The 26059-nt window shown below is 39.9% G+C and overlaps 1 protein-coding gene across 1 annotated transcript in view; it reads right to left on the reverse strand.

Moving 5' to 3' along the window:
• The window catches only part of NCKAP5 (NCK associated protein 5), a 195031-nt gene that overhangs the window by 159967 nt on the left and 9005 nt on the right, over nt 1–26059 (reverse strand). Inside the window, exon 2 of the mRNA XM_063400949.1 lies at nt 11847–11980. Within this exon, the coding sequence (XP_063257019.1) occupies nt 11847–11980 (134 nt within the window). The remainder of the gene's footprint in view (nt 1–11846; nt 11981–26059) is intronic.

Here is a 26059-nt window from a genome sequence, read left to right on the forward strand (position 1 = left end):
GAATTAGAAAAATGGCCATTCAGAAACTCTGCTGGGTGTTAGTCTGTATATATTTGTACAAAGAACCTGATATACGAGCGAAAACTGAGCAGTATTTCGGTGTGCTCCGAATAGGAGGAGCTCAGGACAGAATAGGTGTGAAACAGAAACAGTTGGACACATAAATGTTCCACAGTGGGCATGGTGAGATCATGCAAGGATCATGTGCCACAATTGCTCCTAACAATGTGGGGCATGAAGTTTCTTGGCCTCATTTTAGGCACAAAAATTTATGGGCAGCAAATAGCTATCAAGTAAGTAGAGCAAGTCAAGAAAATAGAGGAAGTGAACTGAATTGCCTGGTTATAATATAAATTACGAATTATTCTCCATCACAGCTATGTTGGTTTGTATTTATAACTAGATTAATATTAATATTTTAATATTAATATTTAAATGCCAGATTATTGTAAACAGAGACTGTCTCTTTTACAATTCAAAACATTATTAACTATTGAATAATCCTCATAAATTGGAGGGGAGGGCTTTGAAGAACCTAGACAAAATAATGAAGCAGTGAGTTTTTCTCATTGCACAGTATTTCATTAGGACTTCATCAATGCCAATACTGCTCCATAGCATGTGCCAACCTAATGATAAAAGGTTATTTCAAATCTTCATATACTCCAGATGGCAATGATTCAGAAAGAATCTCACTCTTTATTTCAGCAGGATTAGGAAACCTCTTATGACAACCTCAGTTGACATTTCTCATCCTGCCAGCACTACAATGGATCCTGGTGCCCGTGTTTCACATTGCAGTTGCCAGTACAATTGTACTATTACACACTGGTTGAGAACACAAATACAGCACTGCAATAAACACAAAATACACAGCACAGGGCTCACAGTGAAATGCAGGCAAGTCTGGAACAGGAAAATATCACTCATTATTTTGCAACACTATAAATTTCAACTGAATGAAACCCAGAATATTTTAAGTATTTTCATAAGGACACTCACTAAAGTACAAAACTAGTGACACCAGTGACCCATTATTCTCCCCAGCACACACTAAAATTGTCAACAAATATTTCAGAAATAAATCCAAATGGCCCATTTGAAATTCCGTATTTTTTTAACATTTTACAGTAAATTCACACCAATATAAGAGACCCTCTCACTATACTGCTACTTTTAGACAAAAGAAGCTCTTTTCTCAGGGAAGGACTCAGACTATGAAGAACAGAATTTGAGAGACATTTGCCTTTTAAGGAAGACACCGGCAGCTGGATTGTTTTGTGGTTTTTCTCTGCACAGTCAGAATTGAAGTGTAGCAGCAGCAGCACTTTGCAGTACTTGAGAATATGAAGAAATACTTTGTCTTTAACAGAATTCATAATCTGAGATACATTTGCACTCAACAAGCCAATGGGAAGGATCTCCACTGTAGACCACTTTTAACACAAACTCACTTTGATGTGCTGTAATTGAGACTGCAATTAAACCAGTGAAGTCCCTGGCTTTTTAATCTACTGATTACCTTGCTCTGCCTTTCATGAAGTAGTGGTTTTGGTCAGAGTTTTCCGGTTTGTTACTGATTTTTCCAGTAAAAAGCAATATACACAAGGGCATTGTTTCTTGCTAACAATCCATATGTGACCTATAAAGGATCAGCCTTCTCATGGTCAGTAGACACAAACGGGAAGGAATCTTCCACATGAAGACAAAGTGTGCAGCAATAAAAGCACAAACAACTCAGTGCCTACAGAAAGGCTTCAGGATGAAGGATGAAACCTACAGCTAGAGACAGAAAAATGTTTCCTTCTGATCAGGTGAGGCAGTGTCTCAACCCATGCCACATTCATTCAATTAATAGACTGCGGCTCGCAAACAGTGATAAGGGTACTGCAATTTAATGATCTAATCTGTATTCCTAGAAAATGAAAGCTCAGTTCAAAACACACAGTTAGCTTGGTTTTCCAGTTCTGGCATGATGTACATCTTTCTCTGCTATGTACTGACATGGAAAAATGGACAATTAAATCCCAAAAATATCAAAGAACAAAAATACTTGCAGAAAAAGGTATGTCAACGTCCAAAATGCATCACAACCTCCTGTGCTAAAACAAGACCACAGAAATCCCTGTTCCTCGCAGTGTTAAGCCTCATGATCTCACATCTCCTAACCACTTTCCTCATGACAAATGCAGCCCTTCCCTGGCATGCCACTCCGTCCTTCCTATCTGGAGTGGTGGTGAAAACCAAGAAGAGTAAAATCCCTTATCTTCCCAGAAAGCAATTGAACTGGGATTCAGTTATCATGGAACAGAACGACGCGAAAGAAAAATCTTCTCCAAGGTAAAATGTAAACCAAGACTCTTCAACAACTTCCTAAAAGGCTGAAAGTGATTTCTACAACGTGCCTTGTTCTGAACTGGATTTGTAATTTCTCTACATCCTTTTGTGGCATATCCTTAATTATCTGGTTGTCACCAGAGGAGCTCATTGTTTGATGCAATACAATATTCCACTGACATCCCTGGGACAATGTTTTCAGGATATCTGCAGTTATTACACTGCATGCTTAGAAGATGGATGTTTTCTGAAACACATATTTAATTAATGTTATTTAACACACAGTTTGACTGAAGGGTAGTAGTGCCCAATTGGTAAAATTTGAGATTATGGGGCGGGCACTACACACAGAATTAAAACTACATTAAACTGAATCATTCAAATCAATCTACATTTGCTTACAGTATCTGCAAACTGAAGCACACATTATGACCAAAGATAATCACATTAAGATTTCTGGCAATGCTCTACAATAGGAGCTATCTGAAATAGAAGACAGTAATTGTTACTAAATTGTGACAGAATCCCTGTGGAGTTAGGAGTTATAAAAATATTAGTCATGTAGGTTCAGGATGATTAATGATACTGCAAAACCTATCAAGATTGTAGCAATTAACCCTTTACAGGCAAAGCCCACAGTAATTCCTGAGATCCCTTCCTGCCATAAGGCAGACATACCTGACTCTCATTGCTGCATTTTTAATGCAGTTACCTGGCCCCTTCCAGGAGCTGGTGGGGATCTGGTTCACCAAGTTTCCTTATTTGTTTGAATAGTTTGAATCATGTCAGATGACTTAAACTGTTCCCTTTGTCCCTCAGTGTTTCATTCTTAAGAAGGGAAATGCCTATTTCTTTCCAAGGAACACTGCCTCTGCTAAGTCCGGATCTAAACCTGGGGAGAATCAGAAGAAAGACCTCACAGCTGTCCTTGCTGATACTGATGGACTAAAACCAAGCATATTTTCTTTTTTTACATCCCATTTTTTCCTCTACATGATATATGTCAAGAAAATGAACAGGCAACATCCGTACAGCTGAAAGAAACTCCTTATGCCTTCAGGAGATAAATCCCTGAGGAAAGACTTGTAGAGTAGCTGTGAAAATGTAGTATCAGAGTAAGACATGAATAATTAGAAGAACAAGGTCTATAAGCCAATAGATACAAGGAAAAAAAATCCATCCTGTTCTCTTAATGTTTATCATTATAGCCTGAAAAGCAAAACTCTACAAACGAGTGCATCTAGTATAATAGCTTTTCAGCCTTAGCTATAGTCACTGCAACCTTTAATAATCATATTTGAAATGTGTGCATAGAGGCAAACACACACTCAAAATGTTTTGCTAAAAGAATAATATTAAAACTAAATTTTTAAGCTGCTCTGTCCAACTCTGAGCACTGAAAAACAAATGAACTGCTGCACAGCCTGTTACATTAGAACAATACTGTGAAATAATTACAAGTTCTAAGATAAAATTAAAATTACCATAATAATTCTCCTGTGAAACAATCCAATCTACGCAGACTACGAATTGTGGCTAGGTTGAAAAAATGCATTACCACATCAAGTCAGGCAGATAAATAATTCTATTTTCGTTACTTAGTGGAGATACTTAAAAGGTGATGCAGAGCAGGATGAAAAACTGATTATATTTGCAAATTATGTATTGGTCACTTTGGAGGACCAGCTCTTTACCCACACACCATCACTAGAAAGGCAGCTATGCAAACTGTGAGTAAAGACATAATTCCACAGAAGGTTCTTGCTGGGGAGAGCAGAAGTCCCAATCTGAAGGGCCCACCTTTGGGTACAACAGGTGTATCCAGACAGGGACATCTTTGTGCCTGTTCTCCTGCACTGTTCCCTGTTCCACTTCCTTCAGAGTACTTTTGTGAAAGGCCCTTTCTCCTCCCTGCATCATATACACATTAAATCAAAACAAAACCAAGTATTCTTCTATCATTCTACTCAGAGAGAAAGCAGTCAGGATTTCACAATCTCCTCTTTCCCACAAATCTTTAAATTTCTATTTAAGGTACTAAACTCCCTCAGAAGTACTCAGAACACTCTTTTCCTTCTGCCCCTAATGAGAGGTGAACTATAGAATGGTTTGGGTCAGAATGGTTTGGGTTAAAAAGGACATGAGAAATCATCTACTTCCAACTCCTCCACCATGGACAGGGATGCCACCCACTAGATCAGACTGACAGAAGTCACACCAGAACCTTTAAAAGGACGAGCACTTTTCAGGACGAGATTTTATCTGCTTGCAATTAAAATGGGAGTGTAGGCTCCCTGGTTTAGTTTGATGTAAAACTGTAAAGGTAAAACATAGACTCAGTCAACCCATGAACCTTTGAAAATTCCAATCATGTTCATTAAAGACAAGTACAACTACGAAGATCATTTGACTTTATGTCAGCTTTTTAATCATAATATTCCCTCATGGTTTAATTTGCTCTGTACCTATCACCATCAATCTGAATGCACACCACTGCCCGTTAATGTTACATTTACAGTCTACAAGTTTTATAGTACAGAAAAATTGCTAATACAAGCCACTTCAAGCATCGAACAGGAAAACAACCACAAAAATTGTGATCATAAACTCACGTTTCTCTCTGATCCATTAGTAAAGAGGAACAGTCTATAATCTGCAAATTGTATATTGAGCATGAGTTTTCAATCATTTGACAAAAGAAACCACAAGTCTGAGAGGCTAAATAAACTAAAATGAGATAAATCCATGTTGTTCGGGTAACAATTAAAGCTAACCATGAAATCAGAGGATCAATCTTATTTATATTGATTTTAAGCATGTGTGTCTTTCTGGCTCCCCGGGGCAAATACTCACTTTGAAGAAATCAAAGCGTGGACACCTCGTGTGGGACTTAGTGGAGCACAGGGAGGACCACCAGCTGTGACAGATACACGCCATGGGTGTCTGAAAATTGTCCCACAATTTCCAGATCAGGAAGGGGTCATTAATAAAAAGTGCCATTGTACAACACTGAAGGGTAGGACGAGAAGTCAAAGAGAGACGAAATCACTGGGTTGGTGTAGAAAAAAACTCTGCTGGACAATCCTGTAGCTGAAACCAGACTGATGTTTTTAAAAACAGCCTTTTATTTTACCAGAGTCATCCACAACAGATCCTAAGTAACACTTGTTCTTTGCTGGTCTTTTTCTCATCTGTTCTTTCCTAGTTTAACTCCTCTAATCAATTTACTAGGACATCATTTATATTTACACAGATCTCTTTGAATTACTGGATTCAAAAAGGTAAAAACTGTTCTAAAGGTGATTCTCCATAGTATTATTCCACTGTAAGGATTTAAAGCCTTTATCATCACACTGCCTGGGTGTTTCCTCCATTTCCTTTTTTATATTCTTTGTTATACGGGTATTATGAAATTTAGATAATGTTTTAAAAGACAAAGATACACAATCTGAAGTAGGGAATTTTGCACGTTCAGGTTCAGAAAGATGGATCTGATTTTTACATGAAGAAACTAGACTTTGAAGACTTCTATCCCAATGAAACAGGAAGCAGAATATCATTTCATGTCTGAGAAATCAGCAAAAGGCAATAGATGCAAATGTCCAGAAATATGAGCGTGATGCACCCTGTGAGCACACAGACAAACACAAACCAGACACAGGATTTCCTGAGCACACACATCACCACGCTTTAGCCTGGGGAAGATAAAATTACCTCTTTCCCTGGTCTCCATGCAAGAAGGCTGTCACGAAACACCACCACATGATTTACCAGTGCATTGGGTACTGAAATAGGGCTGGCTCCTAATGCAGCCTCAGAGCCCTCAGAGCCCACAGAAGATGGAGAACTGCAGGTCCCTCCCTGTGCATCTTGAATAACGCCTGGAGCAAAGCAATCCCTTGCTCTCTGAAAGTCAATATACATCATGCAATACAATTTGCTATAACTTCTGGGCCTGGCATGACTTCTGTGTTTCAAGTTTACCCTGGTTCTTTAGTCACTCTCTGCAGTCACTCTGAGCTCATTGCTTTTGTTCGTTCTCAACTTCAGTATGAAAATATTATTTCAATCTGATGGTTTCTAATGTGAGAATGAGAATTTTGGTTTTGAAGAAAACTGAGCCACCACACTCACTGAAAGTATTTCTCATGTGCATGTACTTTCAAAACCATCATATTCATACATAGAACTAAAGACTGGGAAAAATTTGGCCTGGCATCAAAAATTATGAAATTTCCATTTGATTTTTTGTTGGTCAAACAACAGGAAACCAGCATATTTTACACAAAGTAACCCAGAAACTGAGTGGGGTCAAATTCCATACAAACTTGGGGCAATCTCCTCTCTGGGCTTAGTTTCATGAGTTTAGTAAAGCCTTTCTTTTATTTCCTGTCAGATGAAAACTATTCACGCAAAAGCTCCTTGATCTCACTTAGAATAGTTCTTGACAGTTCTGAGTAACTACTATGGATGAAATATGTACCCAGGTGCTGCAGATGCCCATAAATAAACACACTGATGGACACACCCCAACAGTGGTAAGCTAAAAGAAACTCCTTTGTTTAACTCTGCCAATTCTAATCAAAAGGTAAGATCAATATCCTAAGCAGTCAGAGCCCAGAAAAGCAGCATTCACACCACGTCCTGAGGCTTGCAGAGTCCAGCAGCTTCCCCCACAACCCTGACACCCACCCTGCTGCTCAGGGGAGGAGGTGGAAGGGTCAAGAGTGAAGGAATGAGGTTGAGCCTGGGAAGAAGAGATGGGTGGGAATAAGTGCTATTAGTTTTGTCATTGTCTTTCACTACCCTACACTATATTTAATTAGCAATAAATTTAATTAATCCTTACCAAGTCAAATCTTTCCCCTTGATGGTAACTGGTGAGTAATCTCCTGTCCTTAATCCATGAGGGGTCTTTTGCTATTCTTTTCTCTCCCAGCCCTCTTGAAGATGGTGAGTGAGGGAGTGGCAGGGCAGCCAGTCAAGGTCCATCTCCACGTGTTTGACAATGCTCATCCTGCAGCCAGCAGCAAGGCAGGAGCAGGTGAACAAGAGACACACCACACATGGAGAACTTATCTGTGTGTACACCAGATTTTCCTTGTGACGTTTCTTACAGTATCAGCTCATAAAACCCAGCGGTATGTGAAAGCAGGGCAGGATGAGAAGGTCAGCCTTCGATACAGATTCTGTCTCTGGGCTAACCTGTCTCCCACAGTAACCCTACACACAGGCCATGCAGGGGGAATGACAGGAGGTACCTGCAGAACCACACAAAGGAGAATTGCAGACAACTTCCTCTGTACTCTCCCTCTGAGAAAAGGACTGAACTCACACCCAGTATCTTACTCACCCCTGCTATGACAGAAACAAAGGAATGCCATCAATAGGTGCCAGGAGAGCATTTTAATCTCCCCAGAAATTAGATTAAGATGTGATTAATGGTTGGCCTGAGGCAGTGTGACCAAACTCAGGGCCAGCTGAGCTGGTGTGCACTTCCCAGGCACGGCCCTGGTTGGATGTGGATTTCCAGCCATGGCAGTAAGGACACAGAGGTGAAAGCAGGTGTGACCTCCAGATGGAGCAGACCTCAGAAATTACAATGTGATAACTCCACATCAACATGCTGATGCAATGCATAAAAATCTCCTTATCACAGCTGCAAGGAAAAAAGGTATTATTCCCACTCACCTATTGACAGGAGAGTGGAGCTAGGGGAATTAACAAGAATTGTAAAATACACAAAGGATGTGCCTAAACCTATAGCCGCACAGTTCTTATATGCCAAGTGTTGTAGCAGTAATTTTTTCCCTTTCAGAAGCAACAGGCTTAACCCTACAGTCAATATTAATGTGAGGGGAATACACAGTCTAATGAGAATTGCACTCATCCTATTCACAGGTCCCTGGCAGATCAAACAAGGACCATTTCCTACTTTTCCAATCACATATATTCTTAAAAGCCTGAGGCAATTTTCCAGTCACAGACATTGGTACCAATAAACAACACAACTTTAACTGAAATAGTTTTTGAAATTTACCCAAAAGGGATTTTAAGATTTGATAATGGGCTCTTCAATTACTGTTTCCAGATAGACTTTAAAATAGGGTTTATTGAACTTGTTTCATTGAGACTAAAATAGTGATCAAAGTAACTTAAGCAAAGGCACCTCTTTTACTGTTTTAACATTTAATCACAGTTTAGGGTCATTTGAACTGTATGCATTCAACAGACAATCAGTTCTGTTGCTTACTGATGTACAGCAGGGAAATGCAATCAATTTATACTGTTTCTATTAGTGTACTTTTTAGAATGACACTATAAATCACACCTTCTGCTGTGGGCAGAGTTGTTGCATTTCTGTTCCTACTGTTGTAGGAAATGCGGAAAGAAGGAAAAACACAGCTGAAACCAACAACGAGGAGGTAAATGAGGCACAGTGTCCAACAACAAAAATGGGAAAGTCAGAGTGCACTGTCTTGGAAGAAACTGGGCTGATTTTTTTTCACAGGGCAGGGCTCTGTGCATTTGAGAACTGTGCAGCTCCACAGTGTCATGCCAAAAAGAGCCTTGTGGAATTTAACAGCTGCAGCGAACCAAGAGATCCCAGTGGGTTTAAGAAAGAGAACATCTCAACTCAAGGTGAGATTAGACCAAGGCAATGCAAAGATAACAGCATCCAACTACAGTGTAAAAACCCAGCTTTCGTATTAAACATTTTTCCTGCAGGGTTTCTCCACATTTCAAACGTATTTCATCTCCAATAAAATTAAAACACAAATTTAAAACGACATGGATACATGTTACAATTCTGAAAAAGAAACTTCAGTTTAAAAGCCCTTTCAGCAGCTATCACATATTTATCAAACTAACTACTCTGTCAATTTAAGGCTCTGGCAGATTTATGCAGGTGTTAAGAAAGAGAACTTCGATTTATTTCAGACTACTGGGCTGAAATATTGCTTACTTGGTAACACCAAAACGTCATTCAATAAGAAAACCTCTCACCTTCTGAAGTTCTGCATCTCAAACCATATGATTATATGACAGATTAAAGTTTTCACACAATTTCATTTAGGAATAGGGAGCATTGCTCTCCTGTACAATGGGCAACTTACAGATTACCACCAACTATTATATTTCATTCTTTCCATCATGCAAAGAAAATAATTTAAAATGTATATGCAGAAAGAAATATATGTCTAGGTAGAAAGGAATGTCTAGGTAAATCCCCTCAGTTCAGGAATTACACATATTTAAAAAGATTTTTGCTGTAGTATATGTTCTTACATTGATCTATCTACATCTGAAAGACAGAATGTTTGAGCCCAAAATATTATTTTCTAGTCATCTTCTTTGCTTGGTTTTAACATTTTCTCCCATCAACATTTGTTTTGTCCTGTTTAATTGTGTTCAAATTAAGAATAAAAGGTTGCAAATCCTTCAAACAATACAGAATCTCTAGGCAGCACAAGATTATCCAGCTTCCAGTTCCATTATTTGTTCAAGCAGGATAAGAAAAAATACACTCATTAAGAGAGAAAGTCTGTTTGAGTTAGCAAATATCTTAATAGTCTACTAAAAATCCGTAAAAATAACCTTTCATATTCATCATAACAACCATAATGTTCTAAAATAAAACAAAATATTTAAGTGACACATTCTCTTCCTAGCACCTGGCCTACACTAAAATAAAACCACAGCCTGATGGGGCCAGCAGCAGTTTTCCTCACAGGAATAACAGGGCTAACCAAGTCGCTGTTAATGAAAAATGATATTTAAGTTTGCCTTCAAACAGTTTAGCCAATGTGCAGACAGCCTTAAAAAGAACATAATGCTGATTTAGAGGGCCATCACCTTTATCTAAATCAGAGGGACAGACATAAAGAGACAAACAACTTTAATTCAAAGAACTCGCGTCCCTCTGCCTCTCGATAGACCTGAGCGCGCTCGACTACAAACAGCAGTGGAAGAAAAAGAATGGATTAATTTGAAGATAGTGGACTTCAGGGATCCTGACTAATAAAACAGTTTTTCTTTTCAGAAACATGGTAGAAATGAATCAGACTACTGCAGTTCCACAGGAATAATGAAGAGCTCTCCTGGAAAGATCTGAATATGCATCAGTTAAAATTTTATGAAGGTACTGGGAGCATCACTCTGGAGACTGGCTCCCCCTCACCCTTCTTTTCTTAACCACGGCTCCATCACCTTCAGATTAATTTCACAGGTTTCTAGCTACTGCAGCAATAATACTGTTCTAAAATCAGGACCTCAGGAAATTCTCCCTTAAATAAAGATTAATATACAGTAGAGCAAAATATTCTAACCAGGATTACACATGAGGTGGATTTATTTTGTGTAGATTACTCCAGGGACTCATCAGAATAAGTAAAATTGAAACCAAGGGTCAATGAAGAGAAACAACAGAAAACTAAAAAAGAAATGTGCTTACCATTTTTAACAGAGAATTTCAGAATTAACTGAACACTTCATGGTTTTTCAAATAGGTTTTTTTTAATTTTGCAGAGAATTAATGCTAATTACTCCAAACACAAAATAAAAGAGGAGAACAAATTTTATTATTGCTATCAATGGTTTTTGCAATGTTGCCTAGAAATCCAGATTCAAATCAGAGGAGCAGCATGGCAAACATTGAGGAAATAAGAAAAGAAATACAAAAAATGCCCAAAGCAAAATACCCTAAAAACCCCAAGAAACATAACGAACGAAAAAAATAACTCTCCAGGTTCTTTTCACTTTATTAAACTGAACTCAAGCTTTTAACAATTCACTGATCCTAGGGAAGGAGTTAATATTCAGTCTTGATGGAAAATACACATGAAATTCCATTGTCTCTTTTGATTTTTAGGATTGTTTTGTTTCTGTTCATGAGGAAAACAATGAAAAAATCTGTCTAATGTACAAGATCTCATCATGCACCATGAAAACAATAGATAACTCAAATCCTTACGATTATCATATGAATGGGCTGTGTTAATCCCTGTTCTAAGCTGGTTCTCTTGTAAATGGAGCTCTGCTCTAGCCCAAAGCTCTGGCCCAGGCAATGCAGGAAGAGATTTGAAGCAGGTCCAAGCAGGATGAGCTTGCCCAAAGCTGCCAAAAGGCTTCGCTTTTTCCTCCTCTCTTTATTGACACTGATCAAACCCATTCTTGTTTATAAGACACAAACAGCCACATACTGACTTATCAGTGCCATGTGCACTTCTTTAGAAGTGGAGACCTAAACTTAGAAAATTATTGGGAATTCTAGCAGAAGCAAAATCCCTAGAAATGAAGATTTTCACCATCCCATAAAACAATGGCATAAAGCTTTGAAGTATTCCAGCAATCCTTTAGCCAAGAGCCTGTGGTGTTCACAGAATTTCAGAGGGAGAGCAGGTTTTGCCTTAGAGCAGATCCATTCAAGCTATCAACAGGTCTGGACAATGTTGCTGCACCAAATACGTTTTTCCCATTTTTGGATGCAGTTTATTCGTGTTACATACCTGGAAAACTGTTCCTGCAGCCCCCGCATCTGAGCTCTGCTCCTCTCCGACTCCAGGGTCACCTCCCGTAATCTTTTTTCACTCTCAAGTCTCAAATGTCTTTCTTCCTCCAACTCATGTATCAGCTTCTCACGCTGCAATGCCATAAAAATTTATTTATTAATTTTACACACAAACTACACTTTTAGGAAAAAAAAAAGATATTTAATTTGGGAAAAACCATTAAAAAATCAATATAACTAACCTACTAATCCAGTCCCATCATTTTTGTGCAGATATGTTACAGAGAGAAGAACTTTTTCAGAATATCCCATCACACCGAGCTACCCTTCCTCAGCTCACTCATGGATGTCAGCACACTAAAAAACAAACACCCACCCTCTCCCTCGAAGGGCTCTTCCTTCACCTCCATTCAAAATAAATATAAAAATTCTATTTGAGATCTGTGGCCCATCTTGCTTGAATGCAGACATGGGGAGCATGAAACAAATCAAGAGGTCAACTTGTCACCCACCCCTGAATGTTTCAACCTCACAAGGAGGAAAAGAACCCAATTCTGCAGCCACTGGTTTTCTTGTTTTGGCTGAGAGGATCCCTATCAGTAGAACAGAGTTTATTTGAACTTACTCAGTGAAGGACTATGATAATGGCTGTGTTTTAAAAACTGAGTACAAAACAAACCAATATGAATATGAGAGCAATAAAAGTGTCACTAATATTACTAACAGCTCTCAAAGACAAGCAAGATATGGGGTTTGCTAATTCTTAAAACATAGGACCCAAAATCCCAACCTACAACATACAGCACTACCTGTATAAATCTACATATGTCATGGCCTAACCTTTTATTTTTAAGAAAAGAAAGAGCATCATATAAAGGGTACCTAAAGATTTTAAAATCCTCTTTCAATAGTGGCTAAACACAATTAAAGAGGAGCAGAAAAATTAAACTAAAAGTTATTAAAAATGTTATTGCAATCTAAAATATGTATTTACAGCCTTTTCCATGTGACCCTGCTAAATGGAAATGAAATGAAATTAAATTTTATCCTGTTGAATTTCAATGAGATAACATCAATAAAACCCCCAAGGATTTTATGTGGCACTGCAGCACTCTGTGTCAGGGATGGGGTTCCCATGTCTAGGAATGGGTTCAGTCATTGTAAAGCCACAGTGGGTTCCCCACCCATCTGCTTTGTGCCTATGGTGCAGGGAGATTTGCAGCCTGTCACACAGCCTGATGTAATTCCATGTCTGACCTAAATTTTCATGACATACCTGCAAAAATGTATATAAAAATTATCTGTACAGTTTCATTAGTAAATAACAAAGGTGTCTTAGACATAAGCCATTAAATGGGCAAGACAGGCTATTTGTACAAATCTCACAGCTATAAATCTTACTGGATAATAATTTACAATAGCAGTAACCAGGGGACCAAAAATATGAACATTGCCAAGTGGAAAACGGATCTTAAAGACAGTGATAAATAAGTAGATGCCACAAAGGGAGGCTGCAAAGGTTTAAATGAAATATCTATATGCTTGTGAAAAAATAGGAGGAATTACTCAGAGAACAGAGGGGTTCTGTCTGGTTGGCCATATGTAATATCTGCAAAATGGAAAACCGAACAAGAACAAGAAACAAATTACTGGCAAATAAATACATTGTTCTAACTAAATTATCTGATCACTGCCCTTAGTGTTACACAGCCCTGTCCTGCCAGGTGCTGAGTAATCCTCAGTTTCTGCTGCAGGAGGAAGAGCAGAGAGCTCAGCACCAGGCAGAAGACAGACAGCAACTGCTCACAGAGGATAACTCAGGCTAATGACATGGGAAGAATGTTCACAGCACTCAGTATTGCTCCAGCTTAGATCCCATCAATGCCAACTTCAAAATGATCCTGCTCCAGGAGCTCTTGCTGAATGCTGTCTGCATCTCCTCTTGTAGGAAGTTTCACTGCTGCTAAAGGGACATCTACAATCTCCCAAGTGAGTGGGTAACAAGGAAAATGACATAAAAGAAATATATAACTACCACCTGGGACTTAAGAAAAGCTTTCAGAAGATACTGGTGTCTACAGAAATTGGGCTTAAAACCAAATATGAAGCTGTTCCTACAGGAACTGAGAAGGCATCTTGGAGGAAACACCTGAGCGGCCAAGCGGACCCAAGGCTGTGCCTGAGCTACCTGACACAGTAAAGCTTATCCACAACAATGGACTATAAACCAGAAATTCAGCCTTCATGGCTTATTCAGCATCACAAGAGCCACAATGATCTTACTCTGATACAGCAGCTACCTCTGCATGTCTGCTATGCTGACCACGCTCTGGTCCTCACATAGATCTTCCTACATTATGTACAAAGCCAAATCTCCATGGGTTGGACAGACAAAGAGGGACACTCTAAAAAGCAGATGAGTCTCCTGTTCTCCATTTCACTGCCAAGGTTTCTGCAGGTTGCTCACAGCTCCACTGCCTGTCCTGCAGGGCTGTGCTGTACCTGCAGGCACAGCCACGCTCCTGCTCTTCACAAACCCACCCCTTCTGGTGGAGAACTGCACACACAGCACGGATTCACAACCCCAAACTTCTCCCTGCAGGCCCAAGAGCTGGGCAAGCCATTTCTAGGTTTCATTCACCTCTTGCTGATAGGTCAGAGAATCTTGTTGCTGCCATTTACTCCTATTCACATGGGGAAGGCTATGTTATCATCCTACACAAAAAGATGGGGATACCCACATGGGGACTTTTTCCTTAAGAAGAAAGAAGGTAGGAATTACCTTAAGAAAAGTACTCCTAAACGAGCAACATATGTGCATTACAAGAACAGTAACATTTGAGGAATGAAATCCCTAAACATTAGGAACTTCTGGAATGAGCTAAATGTCCAGTTCCAATTCAGCCATCTCACGGGCAAGAATTACAACACATTATTAATTACAAGAGCTGTACAAAACTCCTTCTCCTTTAGGTTTAGGGATGAACAACAAACCAGTCACAAGGCTACAAGAACAGAAACAACAGCACTGACCTATGGCCCTGAACTTCTGGGTTCTCTTCCCAGCTACCAAAACCCTCCTGTATGAACGGGGCCAAGACTTGCCCACAGGAAAGCTGCACAGCAACAACACCATCAGCCCTCACTGCCAGCACTCCTCACAAGAATTTATTGGCAACCTTGCAGCACTTCTGCCATTTCTTGCAGGCAGAAAGCAGATCTGCTTTCAGCCAGATCACAGACAATAAATTCTGTGAAGTGGGGAGAAAAAGGTGTAAGAGACCACCCACACTTGGGAAGTTTTTAGTCTGCAGGACAAAAAACTCTCAACTATACTACACACAGAAAGTAGCTCCCAGCAGTAGTGACCTTATCCACCAGAAAAGAGAACTAGATTCTTATTCAAACCCAGAAAATCCATAATGAAGTGTCAGAAGAGAGAAGTGAGCCTAACATACAGAAAGGCCAGGATTAAACAGCGATTTTTTTAGATTTTTTTTGTCTCCTGGAAGAAGAAAACATGTCCCTGAACTTTGCAGGAATTTTGTGCTGACATAATGCACTTTAAAAGCTCCTCTGTGCTAACCCCACTTTATTTCTGCGCAAAAAAAAGGTGTGTGAGAAAAAATAAACAGAACTCCTTAAAGGTTTTATAGTGAACACAAGCTTAACAGAAAGTAATAGAATTTGCATGCTATGTGAAGAAAAGGTTGACTAAAAGAAGTATCATGTGAAATGCTTCAGTTCATTTTAACACTAGAAAAATCATTGCCTCTTCCAATGAAATTATGTATTCCCACTTGCCAATTCCTCTTTAATTGCAGATTCTTCTCTCCACGAGTTCTGCTCAAACTCTTTTTCCCTGCTTCCTCTCCTTGCCTTCTGCAGCACAGCTGTACCCTTCCCTTCTTAGAAGCATAACCTTTACTCGATTCTTGCTTCCCCTTTTCAGCCTCCCCAGAGAGCCTGACTTTCATCACATCACCCAGTTAAATCCCTGATAACTTTCCAAACAGGCAAAAAATTCATGTGAACAAACTAGAGTGAAAGACAGTGTCAGCAAACTCTCCCGATACTTCCGTGCAAGTACTGGAATATTTTAACACGGAACAAAGTTTCAGGGGCTGCTCATTACGCTCCTGAGCCAGTGCCTGCACTTCAGCAAGCTCCTTTTTGTGTAGCTGCAGAAATGTTCGTGTCAAAATGTTTCATTCCTCATCCAGGCAGGGACATGTACCACACGTTAAGTCATCCTCTAAAAGTTAAGGAAGGAATCCAACCTGAGCTACTCACGATCAAAACAAAACGCATGAAAACTATTTATAACGAGGTTGGGAGTAACGCATGTGTTTGACAGAAAAATGTGATTTGTTCTCAGCACTCCACGGAGAGAGCAAGAGACACCATTTATTCTCAGAGTTACTAGCTGTGCTCATGGTCTAAGGACTAACCCCGTGCAGCCACACAAGTGTCTCCCAAGAGGAGCTCAACCATTTGTGTCTCCCTTAACTACCCTGGGATGTGTCACAAACGTCAGCACCCGGTTCTTTCCCGTTCTACCCAAGTGCCAGTGTCTGGTGTGTTGGGTGAGGAATGTGTGTGTGGATGGGGCAGGAGGCAGCCTGCAAGGCACACAGCAGCTCGTGGTGCTCTGGGGTGAGGGATGCACAAGAGACCCTTTGCTTCTGAGCAGCCTGACACCAGCACACAGAGGGAATGTGTGGCACGGCAAGGGTTGGCATGGAGATGCTGATGTCTCATCTCCTTTTCATTTCAGGGCTATTTCATAGTTAACTTTAAATCTAGATGTGGATGACACTGAAACCTTCCAAGTCAGGGACCTGAGTTTTACCTCTTTTACCTGTTACTGCTGGTGGAATCATCCAATGACTCATCAGAATGGCAGGACCAATTTCATGAAAATACTTCTCAAAGAAGTACTCAGTGATTTCTCCCCATGAGGGTCAAGCATTTCAGTAACTCAAGCAGATTTCTCATTCCAAAACTCTCCATCTCCCTGTATTTATCTTGGTGTACAAACTTCTTTGTAATTTTTTGTCCCTCAGGTCCTGCTGAGGTCAGCCTACCACATCAGAGCATTTTCTTTTTTAACTTGTTAATTTACCTTTCGCATTAAAAAATCATGCCATCATAATCAATAATTTTATCTATATGTTAAAGAAAAACGTGGCTGCGTGTCAAGATTTAAAGCTAAAGATGAGTGCAAGTGAAGAATCAGGGGTGTGGGGTACACACACCCCACACAGGCTGCACAGGGCATTTCTATCCATCAGGGACGGCCCTACATTTCCATTAGGAGCTGCTCCCTCCTCCTTCTGTTTCGCTTATCCTTGGGCCTTTTGAAAAGTGGCTCTTCAGAACAGTGAGCTATAACCTGGCTGATTAGTTCAAACATCAAAAATGTCCTAAGAGGGGCACACATGCAATCTCTCATCATTAAGGTTATATTATAAGCAGGAAAAAGAGCTACTGATTAAGTAGATATAAGAATCCTCTAGTCCTGAATTTGTTCTTTGCTTCCCCTGTGCATCGTAAGAAAGGGTTTTACTATGGGGCTGCTAATTATGCAAACTTGGGACCAATATTTTGTCAAAAAAAGTCTACATGAGAATATTTAGCACAGGCTTAATGTTGCCCAAAATCAGGCTAATAACCTTCACATTAAATTTTTAACAACTACTTTAAAGCATTTGCTAAAGAGGGTCACAATTTCTGTGTAATTAATATTGATCTCAAGCAGATACTTTGCAATGAATTTAAACGATAGGAAGAAAAGATTAAAATATTTTTTTGGTTTAGAGTTTGAAGTACCATTAAGTCATTGCAAACCTAATCTGAGTTTTCACGTATTTATTTTTAATGCACTTTCTGATGCTGTTCCTCTGATACCTTGCCATAGAAGTCACAATTTAACAGACTCATAGCCTGGTTTACAACACATGCCAAGAGCCAGAGAGAATGTAGCCACAGAGTAGACAACAATGAAAGCTGAATGAAGCAAACAAATAGCAGCCACTAGGAAGCATATTAAAATTAGCTTTTCTAGCAAGTCAATGCCCAATACTATTATGAATAAATATATACATTCAAAGTACTCAAACCCACTATTTTATCACCCTTGTAAGCCCTTTTGAAAGACTGCTGCAGGCAGGAGCCACAGAACAGCCTGGGACAAGAGATGAGAGAGGGATGGGGAAGCAGTTCCATTTTTCAGTAATTAATTATGAAATATTAATTGAAATAGAAACTGGAATTTGCAACTTAGTCTCCCAGTTGGTTTAACAAAGTAACTCATTCTTTCTGATGCAATGAATATTTAATTCTCCCAACAAAATGCATGGTGATTAAATGGTATTTGTTCAAGTGCCACAAAATACACCTGAGCCCCAGCAGCAGCTGGGGAAAGGGAAGTACAGATGTTCTCTGTGTTACAGGTATTTTGTGAGAGCTTGTGTTTGGGCCTTGCAAATCAAACAGCTCAAGGAGTCCAAGGTGGCTCACCCTCATCTCTCTAACACCGAAGGTGGGTGGAATCTCTTTGGTGAGATTTTTACCTCTCTCCACAGGCAGCTGGAGCTGCTTGTTCCCCTCCTGCAAAGCCCAGTGCTCTCCCCTCAAACTCCTCATGTGCAACCTGCTCCCACATCCAGCACACAGGATATTACAGTCCTCTATCTGAACCTATTTCACCCACAAATGACAGGAAAGAAATGTGATTAAAAACTAGAGAGCATATATCATTTTTTATTTCATCACGAATTGCACTGGGTACTGTATTTTTGTTCAAATTAAAATGAGTCAAACTTCAGTGTCCTTTGTTTGCTACTCATCGATCCCTGTTAAACCAAATGTTTCTCATTCTGTAATCAATACTGCTCTGCAAAAATAAACCCAGGCACTGACAAACAACTTTGCAGAACATTGCACCATTCCTTGTAGTGGACTTTCTCAGCATGTAAAAACATTCCCCCAAAGAATGGGGAGAAAAGAAGTGCACTGCTTATTGTGCTTATTACAATTTTTACAGGCTGCTTACAGTGGAATCATTTTACTGAAGGAAGACTTATTAAATTAACCAGCTATTTATTGAAAGCAGGGCATTCCAACAGTGGCAGTGCCTTTGTCCCCCGTTACCTTTTCCAGCTCCACTGGGAATACTGACAAATACACTGAAACACCCAAAGCCTTGCCAGGGATGAAGGTACAGGTGTATTTAAAGCACAGGGAAGCACTGAAGTAAAAACAGCAATAACATAAACACCTGGAGGGTTCATAGAGGGAGAGGTAGCTTTACTTCCACATCTCTTCAAAGTAACAAAGTTAATGCTGAGGTTGTGTGGCTGCTTTGCAATCAAAACAAATTTTTTCATTTCACCTTTCACCTGACAGACTTGTACTACAGAGGCTAAGGAAGAAATTTCCTTGGTTTATATTAAGCCTCTACTTTTTTCCCCCATTATTTTATGATGTAACCATTTTCCTTAAATTTATTCCTGCTACAGTTTTGCAACAGTAAGACATAAATAGTACAAAAAGCAGTATCCTAATTTTAGGCTGGTATCTTCTAGCTTTTTCATAGCAGTAAGAAAAAAATGATGGTTCTTGAGAACAGCATTCTGCTCCCAAAACGACAGGCTTCCCCAAAACACAGGGGAAAATCTAACTGATACTAAATGATTTCTTTTAGGATTTTCTAAAAATGCCTTTAAACCAGGTAAAATTAAATAATTTGACGCAAATAATTCATTTTCCACTATGAAACACTATGTAAGCACATCTGTCTCTTTGGCTTCATCTCAGACTAGCACGGATATCCCATGATTTTCAGATGTAAACCTCAAGCTTTTCTTGCCTCTAAGACTAATAACAAAACAGGAAATGCTCATTATTACTATTATTATTATTAGTGATATTTTGGTGACAGTAATTTACACACTTCATATTGTTGGGTGATAATGCTGCTCCAGAGCCATTCAAGGAAATTAGAAACTGTTTCTTGGTGTAGTGACTCCTTCTGAACAAAATAAGATGCTAGCTTTCATTGTGCACTAGCTCAAAATTGCCACCATGTGGAAGGACAGCAACTTAATTTAGCATTATTTATACTGCACTGATATGGTTTTAATTGCATCTGTGCGACAGAATAACTGCTGTGCTGAAGCTCCTTTATCATTGCAAGCCTACAATTAATCTGAATTAGGCAGGCTATTACACCAGCAGTACTGTATATATAGCTGGAGTTGTGATAACATTTATTTTACAAGGGAAAAAAATGTAAATAACCCATAAAACCTTTTGGCTCAGAACTGGATGGTGAGAACCACTGTGTGCCCATCCCCTCCTGGAGCTGTGGGGAGCCACCAGTGCCCCAAAAGGGAGCTCTGGCTGCCCAGCAGCTCTTCAGTTCTGTGAAACAACCACAAAAAAATCAGAGGCATCCTGGGAAAAGAAATTAAATAGTAAAAAATCCCCCTCATAGTCTTCTAGAAGTTACCAGACTGAAGTGAACTTTGTGGAGCTGTTCCAGTCCTGGAGACAGAGCTGCAGACACAGAGCCCTGCCAGCAGGGCAAGCACATGTGGAACATTCACACAGCTGGGACATCCCGCCCCAGTACCACCATTCCCTCAGCTCCTTAAAGCTCATCTCTGAGTCATATTTGCAATGTCAAACGTAGGCAAGTAATACATTTTTTGAAAATCTTGTCTCCCTAATAAAACTGTTGCTATTTATTCAAATTCCCAATTGATAGGCCAATTTTGAAGACTTGCTTCAGTTTTTAGCACAATTAATTTCTCCATTTTAAACGTTATTTTCTTGTAGTTGGAGGGGTGTAGAGAGAATTACTGTTAGTGAATCTGAATGTCCCACATAGTCAGGTCATGATTTTTTTTTTTTAATTAGTAATCTTTAAATGATAACACTTTAAAAAATGAATCCGCAAACGTAATTGAGCTTCTAATAGCTTCTACAGACAGCAATTAAAGAAATCTCATTTCTCTAAATTAAACATAATGAAATGTTTTTCAAGTTCAAATAAAAACTTGCTAACTCTATTAAGATAGGTATAATCCATATGAATACCTAGTATTCAAAAGTGTGAAGTAAAAAACTCTGTCAATACCAAAATTAGAAACAGTGGGATTGCTAAGTAATACAAGGAACAAAAAATTCCCTGAAACATCATAGATTACAATGGGTAATTATCATTTCAAGTCCTTTACTACATGCTTTTTTTGGTAAGGTAACTTGCATTACATTAAGATTTCCAACTAGGCATAAAGCTGTTTGTTTGGATTTCATACCAGGTATATAGAATATCTTCTTATTAGAAACAAAGTTTTATAACCAAGGTAAATTGCTCACAAAAAGATTTGCCTAATTCAGTTGCAAACAAGCAAAAATCCCCAGTCTCTGTGTTTCTCATTTGTCTGAGTCCAGAAATTTTACAGTGATGGTGTTTGAACCATAAAACAGCACAAAGAGTGTGTGCAGAGAACAACTCACAAGAGCCAACCCACCTGTGCCAGCAAAGTGTCAGTTGTTTGATTCTCCTACAATTTTGTACCAGATCTGCAATTCTTGAACATTTCCTGAAGGGATATTAATGCAGCAATGCAGAAAACAGGAGGGAAAATGTTGTCTGGCAAAACAAAAGCTCCAGCTCACAGAAACAGAACTGAGGTTTGGGAGCTTGAGTTTTTCATAAGAGCAAAACTGTATCTGTGAATAAATAAAACTGGCACCAAAACATCAGCAATAGCACAGGTACAGCCTGTGTTTACATGCATAAATACTTCACAGACTCTGAGAGTTCAGAGCTGAATGTTCTCCTGATGGCACACTGCAAAGCCTCTCAGCCACTTTCTGGTGGATTTATTTGAACAAACAGGCCATGCAACAAACTCCCCACACACTAAGATAAGAAATAAATAAACCAAAGATAAGAAATAAATGATCGAGGAAGGGACCAGATTCCAGAATATGCCTGAGCTCATGGGATATTGTCTATATCTGGCAAGCAGAAACTCCCTCTTGGATCAGAAGTCTTGCAGCAATTTATGTGAAGCTCTCTCAAGTACATTCCAAGTTCTTTGGACTTTTTGTGACCTACAGCAACAACTGTGCTCTGTGTAGGTGCACGAGAGGAGCCTTAGGCCACGTGGTTTAGTGTAATTTCCACACTTGCACTTGCTGAGATTACATTTGATTTTTGATGTGGCATTGGTTTCTTCTGTACCTAAGTAATAGGTATTTGCTGTCAGTTTGGATGAAATTCCAGCCAAGACATAGACTTCAGCAGGAAGGAGTGAAGAGAATTCTTGAGCTCTGAAAACCAGGGTATCCCACAGCTAAGAAAGATTTACTGAAGTGTTTTTAGAAAGTCAGGCATGTTCCAGGTCCTGTCTTCATTGTTTAGAATGTCTATAGAAGATAAGTCCATGAACTGTGGCAAACAGTGGTCAGCTCAGGCTCAGAAGATTTATTTAAATTCCTTTTAACCAGGTAATAGTATTTTATTGATAAGGCACTATGTAAACATTACCACAGAACAGTATTTTTTACATACTTGCAAATGGCTATGAAGGCCAGACAGAGGGGGGGGGAGAGAAGTGAATGGAAGACTATGAATTCATAGTCATGTGGACTTTGATTTCTTAAAAGAAAAAAAGTCCACTTAAAAGAAATTGTTACAGTGGAATAGTGCCCAGCAGAAATAAAACACAATTTGTGAAAGGGCAGAAGAGAAGGGTCAGGTAAAAAAGTCAGTGAAAGGTGATGTGTCACTCGTGCTACACTTGTATGGATTTTAAACTGTGGAATCCACAAGAAGCAATGCAGAATTTGCTGCTGCACTCTCTGAAGTGTGCAGTGCAGGGGAACAGAGCACGAGTAACACGAGGGCTCAGCCACCAGGTTCCCTCTGGATCCAGCTGTGCTGGTGGCCAAGGTCACCGCCCCAGGCTGGTCCTTCCTGGTGGGCAGCTGGAGTTCACCAGCCTCCCCAGTGAGCAGAGAACTGCCTGGGGCTCAGCTCAGGAACAAGGCAAGGCTTAACTGAGCCCCCAGCTGGGCTTTGAGGTAACCTGGAGGGTGGTGCAGCGGAGCAGAAGATGGAGCAGCAGCACAATCCCAGCCAGGGACAGCAACCCCCAGCAGGGACACAGCACATCCTCAATGCCTCCTGCTTATCTGCAGGGCCCGTGTGCCTCCTCTGTCACTGACCAACACGGCCTGCAGATGATATAAATGCTTTCTTTTCTAAAGGACTCAATGCTCACAGAACAAACGGGCACGGGGCTCAATCAAGCGTTTCCTGCTTGGATCTGTGTCAGTGAGATAGGAGTTAAGGCAGCAGGATAAACTCAGGATGAGCACCAGGAAAAAGCACACTTCTGAGAGTTTTATTTGGCTTGAAGGGATTGGTCAGTGGAACTCTGGTGCTCAGGGAGCTCTGGGATTTACTCACAGGCTAGGAAAGTATGTGGTTTCTTGCCCTAATATCGAGGAGTGTTAGGGCTTCTTCAATTTCTGTACTTCTCATTAATGTGTTTGTATTTCCTTCTAGTAAATAGGATGTCAAGGAGTTAAAGAAAATTTATGAGGCTGAGAGAAGTAGAACTTGACCATGCCAGTCACGAGATGTGGCTCAGAACAGTCTGCAGTGCCATCAGACCCCCACAGACCTGGGATATTCCAGTATTTTCATTTTCACACACACTCTTCTATTTGCCTTTCTCAGCTGACACATTCAACACCTTTGGCATCACTACTTTGCAGCTACCCTTCCATACAGCATTTCTTTTCCTCAGGCTCTTTACAGCATTCCTCATGAACATGTCACATCTTATTACAGTTTTTCTGTGTCCAGTTGTACAGTCCATTTATGGTTGGTAAGTGACTGCAAAAAAAGGTGCCTTATTTACTCAGCTGTTCCTTTTATGGATTCCAGAGTCCTGTTGCTTTAGCTTTCTGACAAATGTATCTGTTTTCCATATTTACCCCTCTAGCACTGCAGGCACTGCCATAGGCAGTAGGGAAATGCTGTGGTTTTTCTGTTAGCTGGCACATCCTCTTTGGTATTTTTAACAGAGCTGCCACTACAAAATCTTCATTAATGCTGACAACACACACACTCACAAGAACTGACTCAACTTCCAGGGGCCAGCCTGAGTTTGAAAGTCTGCTACCTGGCAGAACATGAAAAAATAAAATAACCATTTTTTCATGCAGTTATTAATTCATTTGCTGGTCAAAACAAAATAACTAAAAAATTTTGTCTCCACCTGATATGATTTTGCATTATCACTTTTCAGTAACAGGTCCATTTGAATTTCTGTTTGTGTTTCCAGAGACCAATTTCAGTTCAACTCTAAGTGCCAGCCTTTAGAGGCTCTACACCTTTAGGCCCCTTTCTTACTAGACCAAGTAGCCTGGATACACTTGTACAGCTGAAGGTCAGAAACAGATATAAAAACCCTGAGACTTACTTCTCTGGTCTTCATTACCACATTCATCTTTTTTATGAAGGATATACCTGTTCTTTGGATTTAACCCTAGTTTATCCTCGTCTATTAATTGCCCATAATCACATACATATCTCATTTAAGACATAAAAACAAATCTGGCTTTTTTCAACTTAATAATGAGTGTTGACAATTTTAAGTGTTAGCTTGATATTCCTGAAGAGAAAAAGTCATTATGTTTCCTTTTCTACAGAAAATACTAACTACTAGAACCAAGAGGCACAGCTCTACCCTTTTCTACCACTTCCACCTTCAGCACTTAGTTGAAAAAAATCAGCAGCTATTAGACTGAGCAGACGTTCTGCTCCTGGACAATAAAACACATAATCACATAATTAAAACTCAGGACATTCCATGAACATTTTCTACCATGTAGAGCACTAAAACAGGAGTCAGGAGAGTCATTCTGAATTTTTTAGTACGTTTCGGCCAGCACACTAAATTTTCAGATCATTTCCACACGTACCTCCCTTGTCTTTCACTGGGGCAGAAACTTTAAAAGCAGGAGAGTGACCCCTTTGCCCTGAACCAGGGCAGCTCAGTGAGGCTTTAGAGGCTTCCTGAATCCCAGCCATGCCAGTGTGGGTACAGCCCACTGGGCACAAGGGGTATGAAGAGTGGGTTAGCAAACTCTTTGTAGCTATATAGTCTTTAAGTTTTAGCAAGAAATAAATTCTGCTGCACATTTGCAGAAGAGGAAATTTGCTCTTGCCCAGTGCTTCTGGGGACTCCTGCAATACATTACTAAAACAAACAACTCCTGCCACTCGCTCAAGCCACCAAGTTTGACATCAAATTCAACACAGGAGAATTAAGAACAAACTTGTCTAAATGGGGCTAAGAACCAGCCACACTGCAAATGAGCATGCAAGCAGAGCTGGGCTCCTGGGAATCAGGTGTACAGGAGTTTAGCTCAGCTCAGCTGCTGTGGGTTTATGGGCACCAATGCCCCAGAGTACTGCTGGTCCTGCTCCTGCCCAGAAATCGAGCTGTAAGCCAGTAACTACATGGAGAGAGCAAAACCAAGAAAATATTCTCCTTCCTGTCTCCCTTTACACATTAAACACATTTCCAGAGCTGATATTCTTGTTTCTTGCAGTTCACAAGAGTATTTCTGCTCACCTGCTCACGTTCCTTCTCAAGCTCTTCCTTCTGATGTGTGTCAGATCACATGCAGTCTTCACACCTTGACTTCCACTTATCTCCTCCCACCTCCTTGTGAACAGGTTTCCCTCAGCCACTGATGGAAGATACAAGCACTGGAAACCTGCCTTTAGACTGTGAGAGCTGGCAACTCTCAAAGCCCAGTTTTAGTATGAAATTAATTTTTCAACTTCTCACTTAGTGCGTGTATTTTCTGACAATATCTCCTGCATCACAGGTTTTCCCTTTTGAGGTGGTTAATTATGAATGACATCAGGAAGTAGTTCAAAACTCAAAATTTCCGACAAGCACCTGGAAATTCTGACCTGCTCCTCTACAGACATCCATGGAAAAAGTTTCTTTAATGGAAAACTGTGCCAGCCACTGCCACAGGGCACTTTTTAATACTTACCACCAGGAACAGGATATTCCCAAGAGATAATGATTTTTCCCCAACACTCAGAAAGTATTTCTAAATAAGCAATGTCACCACGGATGCCAATCACAAAAGTGCATCATA

The sequence above is a fragment of the Prinia subflava genome, chromosome 6, assembly GCF_021018805.1.
Source record: "Prinia subflava isolate CZ2003 ecotype Zambia chromosome 6, Cam_Psub_1.2, whole genome shotgun sequence".
NCBI lineage: Eukaryota > Metazoa > Chordata > Aves > Passeriformes > Cisticolidae > Prinia > Prinia subflava.